Raw genomic sequence first — 18,728 nt, 5'->3', positions numbered from 1 at the left:
TGAAGGATGAAAGTTCTATTAATTTATTTAACCGATAAAAAAATTAAACCTATTTAGTCTGAGAAATTCAAATTTTCTACGTCTCTGAGGCTCCAGCTGTCACCGTCGTTTACATTTCACATAGTAACAGGTGCTACAGTGGTGCGATCCACACCAAGATGTCCTGGGTCCGTCCCTCACCCACACCGAAGCTTTCCACTAAGGTTCGTGGTAATTTGTTCAATAGTTTTTGCATAATCTCGCTAACTAACCAATGAAATACTTAACGGAGGTAAATATTCCAAATAAAAACCGTTGTCCAGATTAAACAACCTTTAAGTGGAATTATGAAGTTTCCTTCTTTTCAAACTGCTGTACATAGTTTAAATATTTTCATATCAGACATTTTCTGTGTCTGCAGCAACTGAAAAAAGGAAAAGGAAAAACTAAATGAAGCCCCATCTGAATTTGCTGGAAACAGAATTTGGTGGTCAAATATGTCCACTGGGTGAAGGGACTGTGGGAGTGCCACAAGTGAGGCGAGGCGCCGTTGTTAATGGATGTGATCGCAGCTTCCCGGTGAATAATGCAGCCCTGCTAATTGGCTGGATTAATAATTGATGTGGGGGTGTGTTCGAGGAGGTGGCGGAAGAAAGCTGCAGACGAAACCGTCTCAATAGCGAAGACTCTCAAGCTTCTATCTCGTACATCTGTCCACGCTGCTGATTGGCTCTAAATAACCGGCTTCCTCCTCCTCCTCCTCCTCCTCCTCCTCCTCCTCCTGCTGCAACCGCAGAGGAGGATGTGACTGCTTGAATCAAAGATGTCAGAATTAACAATCGCCCTGACAACATAATGATATAATGAGCCGCAGCCCCACCACATGTTTAACGCTTAAAATGACTTGGGCTCACGTCAAGTCCCGCCAGCTCCACAGTGTTGATGCACCCTACACCCTCCAAACTGACCGAGGCTGACCCAGAACAAGCCAGCTGCATAAACACAAAGCACTGAAATAATGCAGAAAATGAAACATAAGGTATTAATATAACGGGGCCAGTTTTTACAAATGTTTGGCAGCAGATCGGGAGCTTGAACGCAAGGAAACTCGTACTTTTCAGAGGCGGATGAGACAGTTTGACTAAAAAAAAAAAATGGGACGGAGAAGGGTGAGGAAAATAGATTTTACTGTAAACTTGATTTATGCGCTGTTCTCGAGGTGTCCAATTTCCAGAGAATGCATAAAATCAGCTCATAAAGAAGTCGTGTCTTCCTTTCTCTACAGGTCAACACCTTCAGACCTCCGCCTTGCTCCTACAGGAAACAATAGGATCAATATCACCAGGGTGTGTTCAGAGGATTTCTGACAATAGATGAGCTTTTGTCCTGGAGTTCAACATGAGCTCGACACAAAAGACCAGACAAACAATGACCCGGTCGGATCATTGAAGCCAATAAAGAGTACACCTGTTTGTTGGAAGAAAACCAGAAGGGCATCATAAGGCTGTTGGCTCTGCAGTGACCATTCAACACAAAGCATTTACCTTCACAGCAGGATGGATGGATGTTGATGTATTGAATTTATTTATTTGATGATTAATAACACGCAGCACTGCACTGCAAGACTTTTAAGCTCTCAGAGACACGACTGCATTTCTATTTAAATTCAAGATTCCTAATTTGCAAAAATGTGCCCCTGCTATCCTTCCGGGAGTTTGACGAGAACATCAATACCACTCTCATGTTAGATATGTGGCCACAGCTAGCAGCAGGTTAGCTTAGCATAAAGATGGGGAACACAAGGAAACAGCAAACCTGGCTCTGTCAAATGATGCAAGATGGCAGCGTTCTTAACCGAGATATTTTGGCTTCAATTCGGGATAGTAGGGAGGAAGTGGAGATACGTCGTCCATCTTTACTAGCGAGAAAGCAAATAAGCATATTTCAACAAATGTAAGACAATTCTAGATTCTCCAATGGTTCTTTATTTATGTTGAATGCAGAACAATGTGTGTGAACGTTTGAAGAGAGAGTGAAACTGAGAAGAGAGTGATTTTCCTGGCATCTCTCACTTCTCTCATACTTCTCCCTAAAAACTGCTCCCCCGTGCTCATTAACATGCAAATACTCATCTCTCGGAGAAAGGATAATAGTAAAGAAGGAGAAGCCCCTTTGTGCAACTCCAGAGCACCAAGGATGTGGCTTCCTGCTTCTATTAGCCAGACGTGTTCCTTTGACAGCAATTTCCCTCCTGTCTAATGTACAGTCAGAGCTAGTTACAGTAGCAATTACTGGTGTTCAGGTTAAGATTAATTGAATTACTGGGTGGCTTCCCTGCACTCCTCTGTGGGCATATCAATCACGGCCTCTGTGCCACACACACCCTTTATCACCCTCCTCCATCTTTCTGTAGAAAGACGCAGACTGTGCTGTTGCACTCCATCTATCAATAAACGGGTCTGGGGTGGCAAACTCATTTTCTAACACATTCCTCTCCTTAATCAAGCAGCCTGACATTTGGGGGGGTAGTTAGTAAAAGCTGTACACCATCTTTTCATAAAATGGTGGTGGAAATTCAAAATAGAGCAGCTGGGGTTGTAATGACTCTTGATTGAGTTGATGAAAGAGAGAAACTGCTCCGAGTGAGTTCTAAGAATATCTCTAATACATTTTAATTGATGCCATGTAAAGAGAAAACAGGCATTATAACGATGTAAACATCTCTTTTGTAACATGCAACCTTGTTTATTCGGAACACAATAGACTTTGTGTTAAGCGTTTGTTTGAACAGCTGGATTTCAACTTGAGGAACCAGGTAGCTTTTCAAAACGGCGCATGCCGAGGATCTGCAGCACTTTTGTCTGAATGAAACATCCCTCAAGGCAGATTAAACGCCACTCTGTCACTCTCTCTCCATTCACCACCTCCATTATTAGCTGTTTCAAAAATTGTGCAGGATTTCTGGTCGTGGCGTACAGCGCTGCCAAGCCCTAATCTTCAGCATGTTTTATTTCTCTCTTCACCACCACGCGACTCTTTGTTCACCATCTAGCAGGAATATACAGAATACATCAGAGTGGCAGTGCTGAAAGCTTGAAAATAACATCTGAAGGAAATAATGCATTGGCCTCTTTGGCGGCCGTGCCAAAACAATGCCAATCCCTAATTGTCGATGGAGCAACACACACTCAGAAACACACACAAACGTCTCAGTCTTGGCTACAGTATAATTCTGTGTTTTGCATGGAGACAGAGGTTGGGCAGTCAAATAGAGGTTGTGCCTGAGGTGCTGTCTGGCATAGCCTCTGTCCATGTCTCTGTCTGCAGGGTGGACGCTGCCAAGGCGACTGGCACTGGCCGTGCCATACTGGAGCAACAGAAAGAGGATGCTTGGTGCCATCCTATCGCCACACAGGCAGCTGCAGATAGCAGACATGGCAAGTGTGTCACAGCCCGTGCCTTTAAGCACACGAGTATAAAGGAAAACAATTCCATGTTTGGTCAGTAAACCTTAAAAAGACCCTTGAAAGGGGTAAAACACTTCCCTGCTAAGTGAATGGAAGTTAAGGGCTGGAAAGACGAGCTTCCTTGAGTAGTAAACACTTGAATGTTTTTTAATTTTACGGGGGACTTGAAATATAGGAATGAGATGTGTGCCAGAGGAAAAAAAAATGTGGTAAAGAAAACACTACAGTTGTAACGGAAAATGGAGGACCCAAGAGGAGAGGGCTTCCTTCTTTTTATTGGTTCCCAGGCTTTCCATAGCTCAGCTTCTCCCTCACTTTCGGTCTGTCTCTGTCTTTTTCTCTCTGGTGGAAAATACGGAGGGCTCCCTGTCCTGTGATAAAGCTGTTGCCTGTAAGATGGGAAAGAGAGATCCATCACGCTGAGGCGTTGGTTTGCCCTGCCAATCCGCACCACTGAGGGCTGTAACACGTATATGCTCTATCCATGCATCATTTACCAAGCCCTTCTGTGCCCAAATAACATGGGTTTGGCTGCATAATTCTGAAATCCTAAAGCACTCTGGCAAATCCTCTGAAAGTCTTGATATGCATGAATTCTGGCGGTTGTTTTTTGCGGTTTGTTTAGTTCGCTTCTACGAAGAGAGCTGAAGCAGTTCGGTATAAAGCCCCTTGACTCTCTGGTGCCAAATGATAGGGTTACAGTCTCTCTTTGTTTGTAGAAGGATAACACTTAACTTCCATCAACCTTGGACTGCCAAGAAGAAAAGAATGAAACATAGAGGAACAGAAATCTAGTACAGGAAGAAAATTGCTAACATGATTCTTCCTTTTTTCATTTCAGTCATACTGCTTGTAAAGTGCCTGAAGGCACAACTGCTGTGATATTAGAAAATATTACCTGGCAGGTTTCCATGAAGTTCAGGGAAATAAATCACTGAGGTTCGTGGGCATTGCTTGAAAACCACTAAACTAGTAAAGCTCTTCAGGTATATCGCCTGTAAACAGAAAACTGAGTTGAAGACGTGAAGCTCAATGTCTGGAAAAAGGTCAAAAATCTCAACTTCAGAAACGATAACGTTACAATCGATCAAATACGACACGACATGTGGATGATTACAGTGTGTTGTAGCTTTCCAGAGCGACGTATTTCCATATAGCCGAAGAACAATAAAAAGTGACCCCCAGCGCTCCTTTTGAAATATGAATCCCAGAATAAATGCTTCATAATGTTGGAGCTAATACCTCATAAAAGGACCAACAGCTGCTAAGCTGAATGGGCCCAAGATACGACAGGGTCAAACAGGTTGCTGACGAGTGTACACAGAAACCCAAAAGTGAATAAACAACCGAAACCTAGAAACAATGTAACCCGATCTTAATGTTACAGTACCATCTGTTGGCATTGTGAACTGTGAGGGTGGCACGTTCTGTGGCAGCCCTCGACACGACCCTCCTGACTGTGATCAATCACACTCCATTTCTTCACATGTTCATCAAAGCCCCTTCGAAGTTCCTGATCCTTGACACCTGAAATATTTGCACCACAGAAAACACAGAGCTCCCCTCCACTTGCTCGGCTGTAAGACGACAACAAACAGCTCTTATTTTAGGTGCGTCAGGTGAATTCATCAGGTGTTAGCATCTGGTGGAGATCCAGGTGGTGTCTACAGAGCACCCTGCACCTGCTGCCTGTCCTCACCCCACCATCAGGGGGGCAGATTCCCTGGATGCCAGAGGGCAGCTGCTGACAGGCACTACTGTGGATAGTCCCCTTGCTTCTATCTACCTCCCCCTGCATGGGGCCTCCTAGGGTCAGCTGCTAAGGGCATGCAAAGATGTCGGAAAGGGTGGCGGAGGTCAAGGAGTTGGCGAGGAGTGGGGAGGACTGCAGTCGTTAGTGGGTTGCATGCCTTCAGCAGGGGGGTGGCCTTCCCGGTTTTACAATTATACCCTACGATAATCACTTTCACAATCCAAAGGCAGCTCAGAGCCAATGTTCAGGAGGTCTCTGGTGATCACGTTACGTCCGCTGTGTGTGTGCGCCCTCTGCAACGCACACCGTGACCCTTCCACCTCAGCCAGTCCTCCCTACTCCACCTGCCATCCTGTGTTGGCAGATGTAGCTGAGCGCCTCTCATTATCATCAAAAACCTTGCATTTTCGTAAACTTGTATTAACTTTTCTAAGTACCTAGAGTTTGGGGCTGACAAGCCCAAACTGGTTTCTTATGAAAAGGACTTTATTTTAAACTTGAAGGTAGACCTGCCGGATTTAATGTCCCAACATAAAAAAAGCCTCTCCCTTCCAAAGTAAGTCTAATTCCAACATCCTGTTTCATGCTGAAACATGTTGAATTAAATTAAAAACCATTACCATCCAAAACCATTTTGAGGGATCTTTAAGTATATTCCATTACTGCTTGGTATTTTCCAACGTAGAGGCAAAAACAGGATAAATCAAACAGGGGTGAATCAGGGGAAATGAGTTAAATCTGTTTTTAAAATCTCGACTGTGCGGTGGAGAAATTCTAAAACAAATATCTCCTTTCAAAGTCTCTATAAAGAGACCGTGGAGATACAGTTTTAAGGGTTTGCACTCACAGATAAATAACACGAGAAAAATACATTCCAGGATGTTTCTTATGATTCTGGCTGATACGGTTACATAAATCCAGATAGGTGAGTGAGATATTTTAGAGTTGGGGTATAGAGTGGCCGAGGGGTGAAGACTAAAACTATTTTGAACTCACTTGCTCTATTTGACACTGTGAGGAACATGTCAATCCTGTTTTCTTGGCCGGATTATTACCAAGGGCAGGGGGGAGAGCCAAGAGCACACAGGAGGTGGTTGCAGTTTGTGTGCTGACATAAATATGGAATTATAGTGTACACATACACACACACAGTTAAATTTGGCCTCGTGTTTCAGCTGGTGTGTGGTTTTGTTACCACCTGGTGCAGATACACAATAAACATGTGCGCACACTTTAGAACTTGTGTCGTGTGTCGTACAATTTTGGTTTAGACATTTATAGGACCCGCTGTTATAAAGTGACTTCTACAACAACTTTATTATCCTGTAAGTCCACCAGCTGAAGAAGTCGTCAGTAATTTTTGTGACTATTAACATGGAGCCTCTCCCATTTACAGTTGTGTCATGCTTTCCACTGGTCCTCCAAACGTCCCCACGCTCAAAATGGCAAGTACAAGCGTCAGGCAGAAACGAACAAGGCCACAGTCTAAACTCTGCCACCCAATTAACTGACACCCGCTGTGAGACAGCCAACATTTACGAATCGGCCTCATTTGATTTGTTGAGAATTCAGCATTTTACGCATTAAACAGCACTCGACAAATGTCTGGTCTGAAAAAGGAAAATTCTAATCACTAATGTATAAATAAATCTGAATCCTTACATTTACAATTCTGTCTCCGTATTCGGGAAAAACCTAACGTACAATCTTTCATTTTTTCTGTGTACATCCTCATCTGAAGCTGCCGTGGCTCACAGTCCACTGAGCTGCACACAAATACACACCAGGCTACACAGCACTGCTCTCTGACACACAAAGTATCCACTGGATCACTGCTTTTACTGTATGATTAAGACCCTTTTTGTTTTATTACCATTACAGAACATCCTTTCAAACGAGGCCAGTTTTATGAACAGGGAAACCCCTAATTCAACGTGACTTTTCAGTTTTTCTAGCCGGGCACGATCTTTTCATTTGGTTTCTCATGGTTTCAAATATTGAACACATGAAGGAAACTTTCAAGAAGAACCAGACGAGGGAAACAACAACTGTGATCAACCTAACATAGAAGATTTGCTGATACATAAGCTACCGAACTCCTGTTTATTTCCTACTAAAGGTCTTTGTATCTAGATAAATATACGTGTGGCGGAGTTGGAGGCACCTTGTCCTCGTCTTTAATGGGTCACACGTATTTTTTGAAGGGTAATTAACCCATTACGGGATCTATCTGGTGAAGCCTGATCCAACCGGTCTGCAGACTTCAAACAGCGGTGGCTGGGTCTAGACAAGTGAAAACCGGGCGTTCAGTAACCTAAGTAGACCTAAAACATAATGGCGACGACTACACGGCATGGACCTCTGCTTTAGTTTACACTGTTTGTGCTTGACCTCCTTGTTCACTCCGAGTGTCCATTTCCTCCACAAAAGCCCGACAGGTTGTGTGTGGTTGTACAGATACACCACTGAGAAATGTGTAGTGAAACGGAACACTGGCTGAACGGAGCGAGCGGCCCGGGCGTCGGTTTCCCCGTTCGACAAAAGGCCTGATTTTACCAAAAGTACACAACTGGAACTTCTGGAATACTTCCAATATATTTAATAAGTAATTTAGAATGGCATTTAGAAGAGAACAAATACACTTAGCCTCTAAAAACCAGTCTCCTCAATAAGCTTGAGTTTTTTTCATCAAGATCTATAAATGATCCCCTGAGAAATCAGAGAAAATGTCAAAAACTTCGTATCTCACAAAGTTAAAAAAATAGAGAATCGTAATGAGTTCGACACCTGACCCGCGAATCCAAACCAAAATGTAATCGTCTCTTCCCTCACTCATATCACATCCTTCCACAAAGTTTTGTGGAAATCTGTCGTGTTATTTTTGCATAATCTTGTTCATAAGCAAACAAAAAAACCAACAAAGAATCACACAGGTAAGAAATATTCTTTTCTATTAAATACAATTCAGCAAAAATGATTCCGTTCCACATGAGCAGATTTACTAACATAAACATAAATAAAGGTTTCACTGATAACTAAAGAAATGCAGATAGTGAAAATATAATTTAACGTAACTTTTCAGAGTATCTGACAACAAGTGAAGTTAAACATTTAAAGTGTTTCATGCTCTGACAGCCATGTCTCCGTAAATTACAGATTTTCTTTTTCATCACAGCTTCGGGTGTGCGACTGACTTGATGGAAAATTCCCATAACAAGCCAGACGAGTATAATTCCTGGGAAAGCTGGAAAAAGACGAGTCGTAGATGTTGCCACGTCACATTAGGAGCTTAGAGGTGTTAAAAGTATGTTCCACACGTTCCCACCGGGACGGAGTCGAGTGATTCATGCTGAGGACACATATCAGCCTCGACAATAAACAAAGAGTCTCCCGAGACGGAAGCTTCCACGTTTTAAGTATTCACTGTTGCTAATGAAGGGAATGGCATAATTCAGGGAAATTGGACACAGTGATTAGACACAGAAACGCAGGCCTTGTTTTGCACAAACACCAACAGGTTGTTCTTTATATTTCATTTTAGTTTTGAGGAGTATTAAACATGGCACAGGACACGCGTGGAGCTGCTCCTTAGTATTCTTAGTTTGTTAGTTTGTTTCTCGAACCTCAGCATGTTTGCTTTTAAACTGTCGAGCATCGGACGAGTTTCACGAGTCCTCGCAGCCTTGAAGCTGTCACGGCTGTAGCTGCGGCCCTGAAACACACCGAGAATGTGACGATTTTGACGAAGAGCCCGTCAGGTTCTTCGCGGCGCAAATCAGACCGACCTCCTGGTTTTGACGAGCGCCCCTGAAGTGCACGTCTACCCAAGCCAACGGCTCCACATGAACGCGACTCAATCAACAGCTTCCACGAACACACAAAAGCTACCGACGGGAAGACTCGGAGACGTCGCGGAGGACAGCTGACAAGATGAACTCCTGCAGAGTGAGACGCGCGGTTTTAACTGTTATTTATTCCTCTTCTCAATTCAAAGCGCCCTCTGTTTTAAATGGACAGCGTTAAGGCGAAAGCGGCACTGAGGCCTGTCCTCGGAGGCACGGTCCAAATTCCAGGGAATCTTGGCAACTCCTCGGGATAGATGGGACCCTCATGGATATAAACCCCCACAATGGATGAATAGGTAAACAGAGGGGTGTGAAAGAGTGATGGCGAAAAGAGAATGTTCACTCTCAGAGAGGCACAAAGAGGGAGGTGTGTGAGTGGGAGATGGGAGAGAGCCAGAGTGTTTTGGGGGGAGGAGAGGGGGTGAGTAGGGTCAGCCCCGGGGGGAGTTGTCGGTGAGCGAGAGTAAAAGTTTTGTCTCTGAGCTTTTAGTGGGTGCTGTGTGCAGCGTTAACTCAATCAGAAGGTGAATTACACCTCCTGAGACACTCAGGTAACCTTTCATTATGGCCCTAATCCTTCTTAATAACAGAGCTGCGATGTCGGCGATGCCCCATTAGACAGAGAAGCCACGGAGACACAGAGCTTATTCCCCACCGGCCTGCGGAACTGTGAACACACAACACTCACTCACACACACACACACACACTGACAGATGAAATCAATCACAAATTCAACTTGGACGAGGGGGGGGGGGGGAAAAACTGAGCCCACTGAGGACCGAGGAGTGAATGTGCTTTCATCCAAAAGTTTCTCAAAAGTTTCTCTTCTGTTGATAAAAATGTGCTGACTCTTTCCAATATTTAGGGCTGTGAACAAAATTAATTTAAAAAGTAATAAAAGTTTTTTTTTTTTTCCCACAAATATTATAAACTTTGTTGTAAATCTATTCAGTAAAATATTCTTCTTTCAACTTCTGGTTTAGTACTTTCTAAACAGTGCACAAATCTAAACTAAAGTTTGGCAGTTTCACTGTTTAAATTAGATGTTAATTATGATTTAATACACAGTGTCAGAAAAATCCCCTTTAGTAACCTAATTATTAATTTGATTAATATCGTCTAGTAAAAGTTATGAAGTAAGTCTCAGACAGGAAATAAAGTCTCATTTAAAATAACAGCACAGAAACTTTTCTGAAGTTTCCCAAGCAGTTGAACTAATGAGGTATTAATTCAAAATTACAATTCATGGAAATTATTCCAATACTCTGGTTTATCTCTGTCTTTAATTCCTCAGAGGACTCAGTCAGGGCTCTGATCACAGTCACTTAAAGGCAGTCAACTCTAAAATCTGCAGCAAAACCAGCAGCCTGATATCATCTAATGAAAGCACAGTGGATGTAATAAATCATCAGAGCAGCAGCAAGTGAGATGTTAAATAAAGATTTCTGGGTCATGGAGACTAGAATCTGTTTCAGATGTGTAGTTGTAGAAATTTTTTGGGGAAAAAAAAAACAAACATAATTTATCATCGTGACAATTTAATACAGAGTCGAGCCAAGATTTTAAAAATATATGTAATTAATTTAGTCAGTTTGATAATGTGGATTTCAGCTCGTGTAAATAATGTTGGTGGGTTAACACAGTGTTTGAACTCAGCTTGGAGGGATCTCCTCCTCGCGCTCACCTGTACCACTCCAGTCCGTTCTCGTAGTTGCGGTCGAAGAAGTGCGGCTCCGCTCCCACGGCTCTGATGTCCGGATGAACCCGGAGAAACTCCAGCAGAGCCCGGGTGCCTCCTTTCTTCACCCCGATGATGAGAGCCTGCGGCAGCTTCTTGCTCCCTTCCCCGAGCGGACTGAGTTTACCCGCGAACCTCGGCGACACTTTCCTGGAGGCGACTAGATCCGGAGGCGGCAGGAGGAGAGACTCCCCGGCCAGCGGGTCTGCGAGGACCGGCGAGGAGCGCGCGGACCCCGGGGTCCATTCGTACACCAGCCGCTTGGTCCTCAGCGACCTCAGGTCCTCGAAGAGCCGCCCGGAGGAGGCTTGGCCCGGTGAGGTGGAGGCAGAGGCGGGGGTGGTGGTGCAGCAGCGGTCGGTGAGGCAGTGCAGGAGGAAGAGAGAGGCGAGGAGGGAGCCGAGCATGACCGCCGCTCTCCGGAAGATGCCGCGGGACGGGGCGTCCAGTTTACGGATGCGGCTAAAAGCCATACCGGTCCCTGGGTGGTCGCTGCTGGAGCCACAGCCATGCTAGGCGCACATCGCTCAGCCTTCTCTCCATGAGGAAACCGAAGAGAGAGACTTGATCCACGGTTGTGCGGTGAATGGAAAACACGTCTGTCTCCCGCCAGCTCCAGAATCAAACTGGAGCTTTATGGTACCTGCTGCGCACAGGTGAGGAGGCAGACTTTCACAATAAAAGCGCACAGGTGCTTTTTTTCTTCTTTTTTTTTGGACACAGTGAGAACCTCTCCTCTCCTTCCTCTCTGATCACTCCACCGTCACCCTGATGCACCAGCTGCACGTGTGCACAGTTGTAAACTTGTCTCACACGTCAGGATGCTGGACGGACACGTCTCTGGCCAATGGGATGAAGGCAGAGGAACCCGGGAGCCAATGATGATCCAGGTAGGCGGGGACACACTCAGCATCCAAGCCAAATTAAGAGTGAATCTCCCAGGCACTCAAAAAAAGTTGTGATTAAATAATGCAGAATGAAACACGACTGAGGCACATGTGCAGACCTGCTGAGATCTGCACATTTCATCTATGGCCCCTGCACAGGAATACACATAAATCACAAGCTCTGACAAAAAACACAATAACACATCACAAAAAAAAGTATAAAACTCACACAATGATTAAAGTGTCTTTTTCCTGTGCACAGAAATAGACACATTCATTTTACGCACTAACAAATACACTTCAATTCACGATAACCAACACAAAAACTTGGCTCCAGGAAGACGAGGAACATTCACAAAATAAAATGATAGTTAAATATTGCAGAAAGAGCTCAAACAGATTCGCAAACGTGCTACAAAATTGTTGAATATTCACATTTCAATACATTTATTTCACAGACATCACTGACATCTTATTTTCATGCGCATAAGAATGGAACTATTCATTTTAAGCACTAACAAATACACTTAAATTCACAATAACACACATTACAACACACAGTATAAAGTGTAAAACTGGCACAAGACATAATTTACATCTATTTTTAAACCATCACCTGAGCACAGGAATGTACATTTGAATTAAAATCAATAATAAACAGCTGGAATTCACATAAAAGTGCATAAAAGTGTAAAACTCACACATGAAACAAACTGTGCAGAGCAGCATGTAGGAGCTGCTGTTGTGCTCACAGGGGTAATTTTAGAGATGTTTGTTTAGCGCACCGTCCCCACAACTTTCCACTGTAGCTGCTTGTTTTGACGAATTATTCATCAGATCTTTAAAACATGAGCGAGACCATTTTCTGCCGCCGAGAGAATCCACAAGCGAGCGGCTTTATGTCGGCCCACCAAAGACGATGGCCTCCGCCATGAACTCATTTTTATGACACGTAGAAGAACAACAACAAAAAAAAGAGCGACAGAACGATAACCGGCCACATTATTTCTTTACAAGTGAACAAGAACAGAACCAAATGTTTCACATCTGCTGCTGCCTTTTGAGTATTAGCATGAGAATATGCCGACAGTGCTTCAATGCTGCACAGCTCACTGCTTTAGAAAGAGGATGGAGACCTCAACACTGGGTTGTATTGCCGCTGCCAGATGTCCCCCATGTTGTGGAAACAATACGAGGGAGGGAAGGGGGTGTCCTGCATTTAACAAGTCGCACCCCGTGTCTTTTCTCTGTCCCCCTGACACTGGAGAGATGCTCAACCCCCTCAAACAACCGCGAAGACACCCACCGTCCGATTCCCTCACAAAGGTCAGATGGCTTCACACTCCAGCTCAAATCCTGCTGCATAGCGATGCTTAAAAAGAGTCACAGCCTCTTCATGCCATGAGATAATGCAAAATACTTTCCCTTCTTCTTTCTCCTCCAGGTTTTAGTAGTTAGTGAAAGTTTTACAGAGAGGTGGCAGAAGTACTCTGAATATTTATTGTAGTAAAACTATTAATATCACAATATAAAAAAAATCTACATTCTAAGTCTGCATGACTGAAAATAATGAAAGTTGTCATCATGCGGACCGGCCACATTTCAAGTGTTATACTGTCTCTCTCTCTGTTTGTGCCTTTATATATATATATATATATATATATATATATATATATATATATATATATATATATATATATAAAACTGTACAGCAGTACTGCAATGTATTCTCAGTCCTGCCAGAAGTAAAACATAATACATCATAATGCAAAAACTGACCTTATGTGAGTTATACTGTTATTATATTTATTATACACAAGTTATATACATTATTATTATCATGTAAGGCAGTTAATTAGTGGACGACCCGCTCTACCCTCTGAGCCACAGCCACCCCAATGATCATCTGCCTCAAATGAAATCTGGTAGTTGTGTGGATATATTCGCCTCCGACATGTATAAATAGCACAAAATGAAAATGATTCAGCGATACGTCAAAACTGAACTAAAGTAAATGTATTAAGTTACTTTCCACTTCTGACCGTGCTCTTTAATGCCTCACAAATTTATTATAACTGAAACAACGTGAGAAAGAAAAATCACTTTGGCTCAACTGCCCACACGTCAGAGATATATCACATTTATATGGGGTTGTGGAAAGGGTCAGACGTGGCTTCATTTTCAGAGGATGTACTCAAACTGTCAGCCAAAAAAAAAAGCCAGGAACTGCTGATAAAGGCCATTGATTAGTTTAATAGCACTGTTGTGCTCGGTGGCGTCTGTGCAGGGACTCTAAATCTGGGGCGTGCCTTTGTGCAATGTGCCCATTTTCAGTCGGGTTTTAATGTTTGTGCAGCGACACATACTTCCATTAAAAAAAAACAAAAAAAAACAGCATTTAGTGTGTAATTACACACCCAGACATCGGTGCTTTTAGAAAAATGTGCAAGCAGTCTCGAAGGCATGTAAAAACGTAATTCGGCTTTCATCTTCACTATTTATCCAAATTGCAGCGCTATGGTTACACTGACGCAGCCGTTTTGGAATCTTGGATGCGGAGTTGGGGTTTTAAGTTTAAAGGGAGCGCAAACACAAACCGTTTATTATTGTTTGAACACAATGTTGCATTCACTTTGCATATTGAATAAATTCTCAGGGCATGCCATGGGAAAGCGAGCGTGTGCCAGGAGGAAGCCAAATAAGGAGCAGCAGAATTAGCTGAGTCCGAGCGTTGCTTCGTAGAAACGTATGGACCGTACCTAGACCGGTGCATTAAGCGTTCTCCGATGCAACATCAACAGTGTGAATCGAGTCATGCACAAACTGTTTCCACCGCTGAGCTGGCCAAGTATTTAGACTGAGCGTCTCAGCCATGCACATAATCTCCAGACAGGTTTATGAACTGAGGTTTGGGAGCTGTCACTTTGGAGGAGACATCTTTACTACCTATATTATGGCTTTACGTTTCTCGACCTGAAACCTGTGGCGATAGAATCCTACCTTTTTTTATTTTTTATTTTTGGGACAATATTCATCCTCACCTTTGGACAACTCGTCTGGTTTTGTGGCATACAAATTCAAAACTTAACCTTAATGTAAGATATTGAAATGTTAAGAAAAACCTACAAGGCTCTGTGGGGCAACAACATGGTTTCGAAACAAATGCCGCTTGTAGAAAAAAAAACAGATTTACACGTGGAAATTGTTTGGTTTTTATTTTATGACATGTTCCTCGAACTACCATCACACATTTCCAAACAAACCTCTGGCTCCAGTCGTTTGTCTCCTACAACCATCTCATCTTGAGTGGACCTGAAGTAGCGTTGCCCATTTAAAAGCTAAATTAAGAAAATAAAAATACACAGAACAATACTTACCACCCAGATTCTTCAAACCTACTGTATATTCACTGTACTTGTACATAAGTATATCGTGTGTGAGCTGTGACTCTGTATTTACCCAAACAGGGTGTATTTTTTTCACAGCGAGAGGAAATGTACTCGCTGTATATACACAGCTGTTGGCCATTCATCGAGGCCGGGCTCTTCAGCCTCATTGGCAGGCCGCGCGCTGAACAGGAAGAGTTTCTATTGAGCACGGAAACACAAATAAATCCTGCTCTTAATCAGATTAATGTTCATCTGAAGTGGGCCGTTTCTCCAAATAGTCCCAAAATGTCCATATACAAGCTAATTTGAGCAAAAGCACACAAGGAATTACGCTCCGATAACGCTTTATCTCCAGAGTTTTGTTTACTGAGGGGGGTGAGACGTGATGGACGCTTTCTAACATTTGTTAGGAAGAGATTCAGCTCCAATTAAGTTTGTTTCAATTAGCAAGAAACACAAATCTGCATAAATATATTTACAAATAAACACATTTTACACCTGTATTCATTTTTCCAAAAGTTTTAACAAATATAAATCAGTCTAGTTTCAAATACTCATCGATATCAGTCCCCTAAACAAATTTTTAAAACCAAGATTCATGGATTAACTCACTGAGAAATCAGTGTAAATATAAAAAAACGCACCCTATCTCACAATGTTTCACAAAGAGATAGAACAATTGTTGGATCCACCCCCTGATCAAGATCCACACCAATATGTAATAGCTTCTTTCCCGACCCACAACACGTCACACCTCCAAGCTTTGTAGAAATCTGTCCTGCAGTTTTTGCAAAATCCTGTTTACAAACAAACCCATCAACAAACGGACCGGGGTGAATTCATGGGTGATGAGGAGGCGTCTAAACTCAGCGAGGGGTAAAGAACGTGTATTTGCAGTCTTTGCGATGCCACTTACACTGTGGCCTGTGTGTGGTGGTTCACAGTTTGTGTCACATTCCTTCCTCCGAGAGGCAGCAGGATGCAGCTGATCACGAGCCAGGCAGCAGGAGGAGCGAAGGGGAGGAAGGAGCTGTGTGCGTCTGTGTATCCATCACTGCGGGCCAGTTAATCAGGTTCCTCCACAAGCTGGTGTGGGCACAAAGAAGGTTAATGGCACATATGGCTTGCTGTGTTGTATCGCAAACAGGAGAGCGATTGTCCAAATTAATCTCCACTAGGAAAATAATGTAGTGGTGACTCAGTGTCAAGCCAAAGCATGAAACTCAAGCTTTTAATGCTGCACATGGGAAATTTTACTCAGGAGCTGAAAAATCTGGTTTGTTTTAAAGTAAGATATTTATTGAAAGCCAATGAAATATCAAAGTATTTCTCAATGATATGAAATATTCATGACGAAAACAATCAAAGTTGAAGATCAGAGAAAAAACGACTAAAACGTTGCGCGAGGAGTGAAGCAAACAACCCCCACAACTGTGAACACGTCTCAGTGGGATATAACAAAATATCGATCAGTGCCAGAAGTACATGGTTCTGACTTTTCCCAACTGTGCGATGTCCAAAGACTCCTCACATTAAGCCCACAGACATTTATCATTAAACCCATGTCACCTTCTGACCCTGCGTCGTGCCCTGGGACCGGGCCAAAACGTGGAGATGGTGTCCGGGTGATAAGGGGTTGATATTGGCATCCGAATGACCGGTGCAGCTGATGTGTTACACATGAGCCAATTAGAGCCACAGCGGACAGCGGCGTGCCGTGTTCATTAAAAAGCAATATGTGGAGGTCTGATCCGCCATTTCCTGCAGATAAGTATCTGCTCATACTTCCAAACAGAGCAGCTAGGCTGCAGGTTGTTTAAGCCACCACCGGGCCGCGTAATCACAAAGCCTGGATCTCCCAACTGTGAGTTTGAATTAACTACGTTGCTAACTGTGCCTGAAATTGTGTGGGTAAGGTTGATTGAGGGTAAGGGCCTGAAATCTGGCCAGGACCCCTCCATGCTCTTCGCTGTCGTAATGTGATGATGGAGCTCAAGCAGAATCGATTAAAAGCGATGATTTGTTGAATCAGGTGTTTTTCCGCCTTGCTGCAGAGAAGGTATGACGTTTGTGTTTCTCTCGTGCTCGTGTTCTGCTGAATAGTCTTTGCCTGATGTAGCACGGTACATTCAGAGCAGCAGCAGCAATCTTTGTTTTGGCAAACGACCATGTTTCATGTCAATAAAATAAAAACGACAGTATCAGAGACCATATGGAAATTCTATTGGCTCTAGCTCTGAATCTGTGACGTTGTGGTTTTAAGGCATTGCACAGATAGTACAAATCACGCACCAGCGGCACGACGCTGCGCCTGCTCTCGACGCCTCTCACCTATTTTCTTTGAAAGCGATATAAACCCCAGGCACCACACCTCAGACCTCTGCCTATGAACCAGCTCGGCTCTGAGCGGTCGTCAAACCCCTGACTCCTACGGTGATGGACATGTGAGAGTCTGAACGCTGTCCAAAACAAACAAGAGCCTCAGTCTGTGTGATTATTGTGGAAGTTAGAATAATTCTCAGTCAAAGCAAAGCGGAGGAGGGCGGGTGTAGCCGCTGTCAGAGTCAGGAAATCTGACGGTTCGCGGCATGATGTATGGATGGAGACTGTTTTTGGAGATCGCAGCCCACACTCCTCCCCATTAATGACCTCCCTGAAGGGTATATGAGCAGAGATGCAGCGATATATAAGACCGTGGTGCTGGATATGGCGGATATTGCTTTACCTCTGGAGAGGGCTCCATTGCTAATGACAAATGGATGGTTGAAGTGACTGGGAAAAGATTGATCTCCTCACATTAAGCCCACAGACATTCCATCTCCTCCTGCACCATCCGCTGTATGAGGTGTGCCGTAATATCAATTCAAACCCTTTACGGCTGTCAGATTCAAAATGTTTTTTTGTTCTCAGGTGCATTGAGGCCGGACGCCACACACCCTGCCGCCCCTCCACGTCAGAGAGGTCATGAGAACTGGGACGACTGGCAATGAGAAGAACGTGTCTGCTCGAGATGATGTATTAAAGGATCACACAGCTGATGTCATGAGGCACTTTAATCCACGGAGCAATTTGTCAGCAGCGCTAATAACTGGAAGCAACAGGTTACAATGCTTTTGTAATGTTTATTAGAATTTTCGTGGTATTGATTAAAACAACTAGAACAGCACTGATAGAGCACACACCTCCACCAAGGCCCCAAAGTCCCTTAAATTAAATCAAGTTCCACCAAAATACACACACATCAAAAGAAAGATCCTCAGGAACAGTTAAGGTTTGTGTTAATCTGACAGTGTTTGTGTAATCTTGTGCTCTCTCCATTAGGCCCAACAGTTTCATTATGAAACCACATTTAATTCAATAGATCCTGATTTCTATTTATTTTTTAAATCAGGATCCATTAATTAATCAAGGGAAAGTATGAAAAACGACTTATCTCACACTGTATCCTTCCAGTAGTTTTTGTATAATCACATCAGGAAGCTGAATTTCTAAAGTTTGTTGTATGAAACATAACCACGTTTAATATCAGGGATCAGTGCTGATGGGAAGGAAACAATATTCTGAGGTGATTTTTCTTTGTCAGTTAAATAATAAACTTCTCTCACTGCAAGTAAAGCAGCTTTCCTAATGCACTGTGCGACATTCACGTCACAGGAGATCTCGCCTGAT

The 18,728-nt window shown here is 43.4% G+C and overlaps 1 protein-coding gene and 1 long non-coding RNA gene across 2 annotated transcripts in view; one reads left to right on the top strand and one right to left on the bottom strand.

Moving 5' to 3' along the window:
• LOC109640640 (heparan sulfate glucosamine 3-O-sulfotransferase 3A1) overlaps nt 1–11,557 on the bottom strand; it is a 30,178-nt gene extending 18,621 nt beyond the window's left edge. The window contains exon 1 of the mRNA XM_020104746.2: nt 10,730–11,557. Coding sequence (XP_019960305.2) covers nt 10,730–11,256 — 527 coding nt within the window. The 5' untranslated portion in view covers nt 11,257–11,557. The remainder of the gene's footprint in view (nt 1–10,729) is intronic.
• LOC138406099 (uncharacterized) lies at nt 11,534–18,094 on the top strand. The gene is made up of 2 exons (XR_011239752.1): nt 11,534–11,673; nt 17,970–18,094. It is a non-coding gene; the product is annotated as an uncharacterized lncRNA (long non-coding RNA).
• The last annotated feature ends 634 nt before the right edge of the window (nt 18,095–18,728 follow it).

Source organism: Paralichthys olivaceus, chromosome 21 (genome assembly GCF_024713975.1).
Source record: "Paralichthys olivaceus isolate ysfri-2021 chromosome 21, ASM2471397v2, whole genome shotgun sequence".
Lineage (NCBI taxonomy): Eukaryota > Metazoa > Chordata > Actinopteri > Pleuronectiformes > Paralichthyidae > Paralichthys > Paralichthys olivaceus.
Note: the sequence above shows the minus strand (reverse complement) of the source record. Positions and strands in the feature narration are given on the sequence as shown.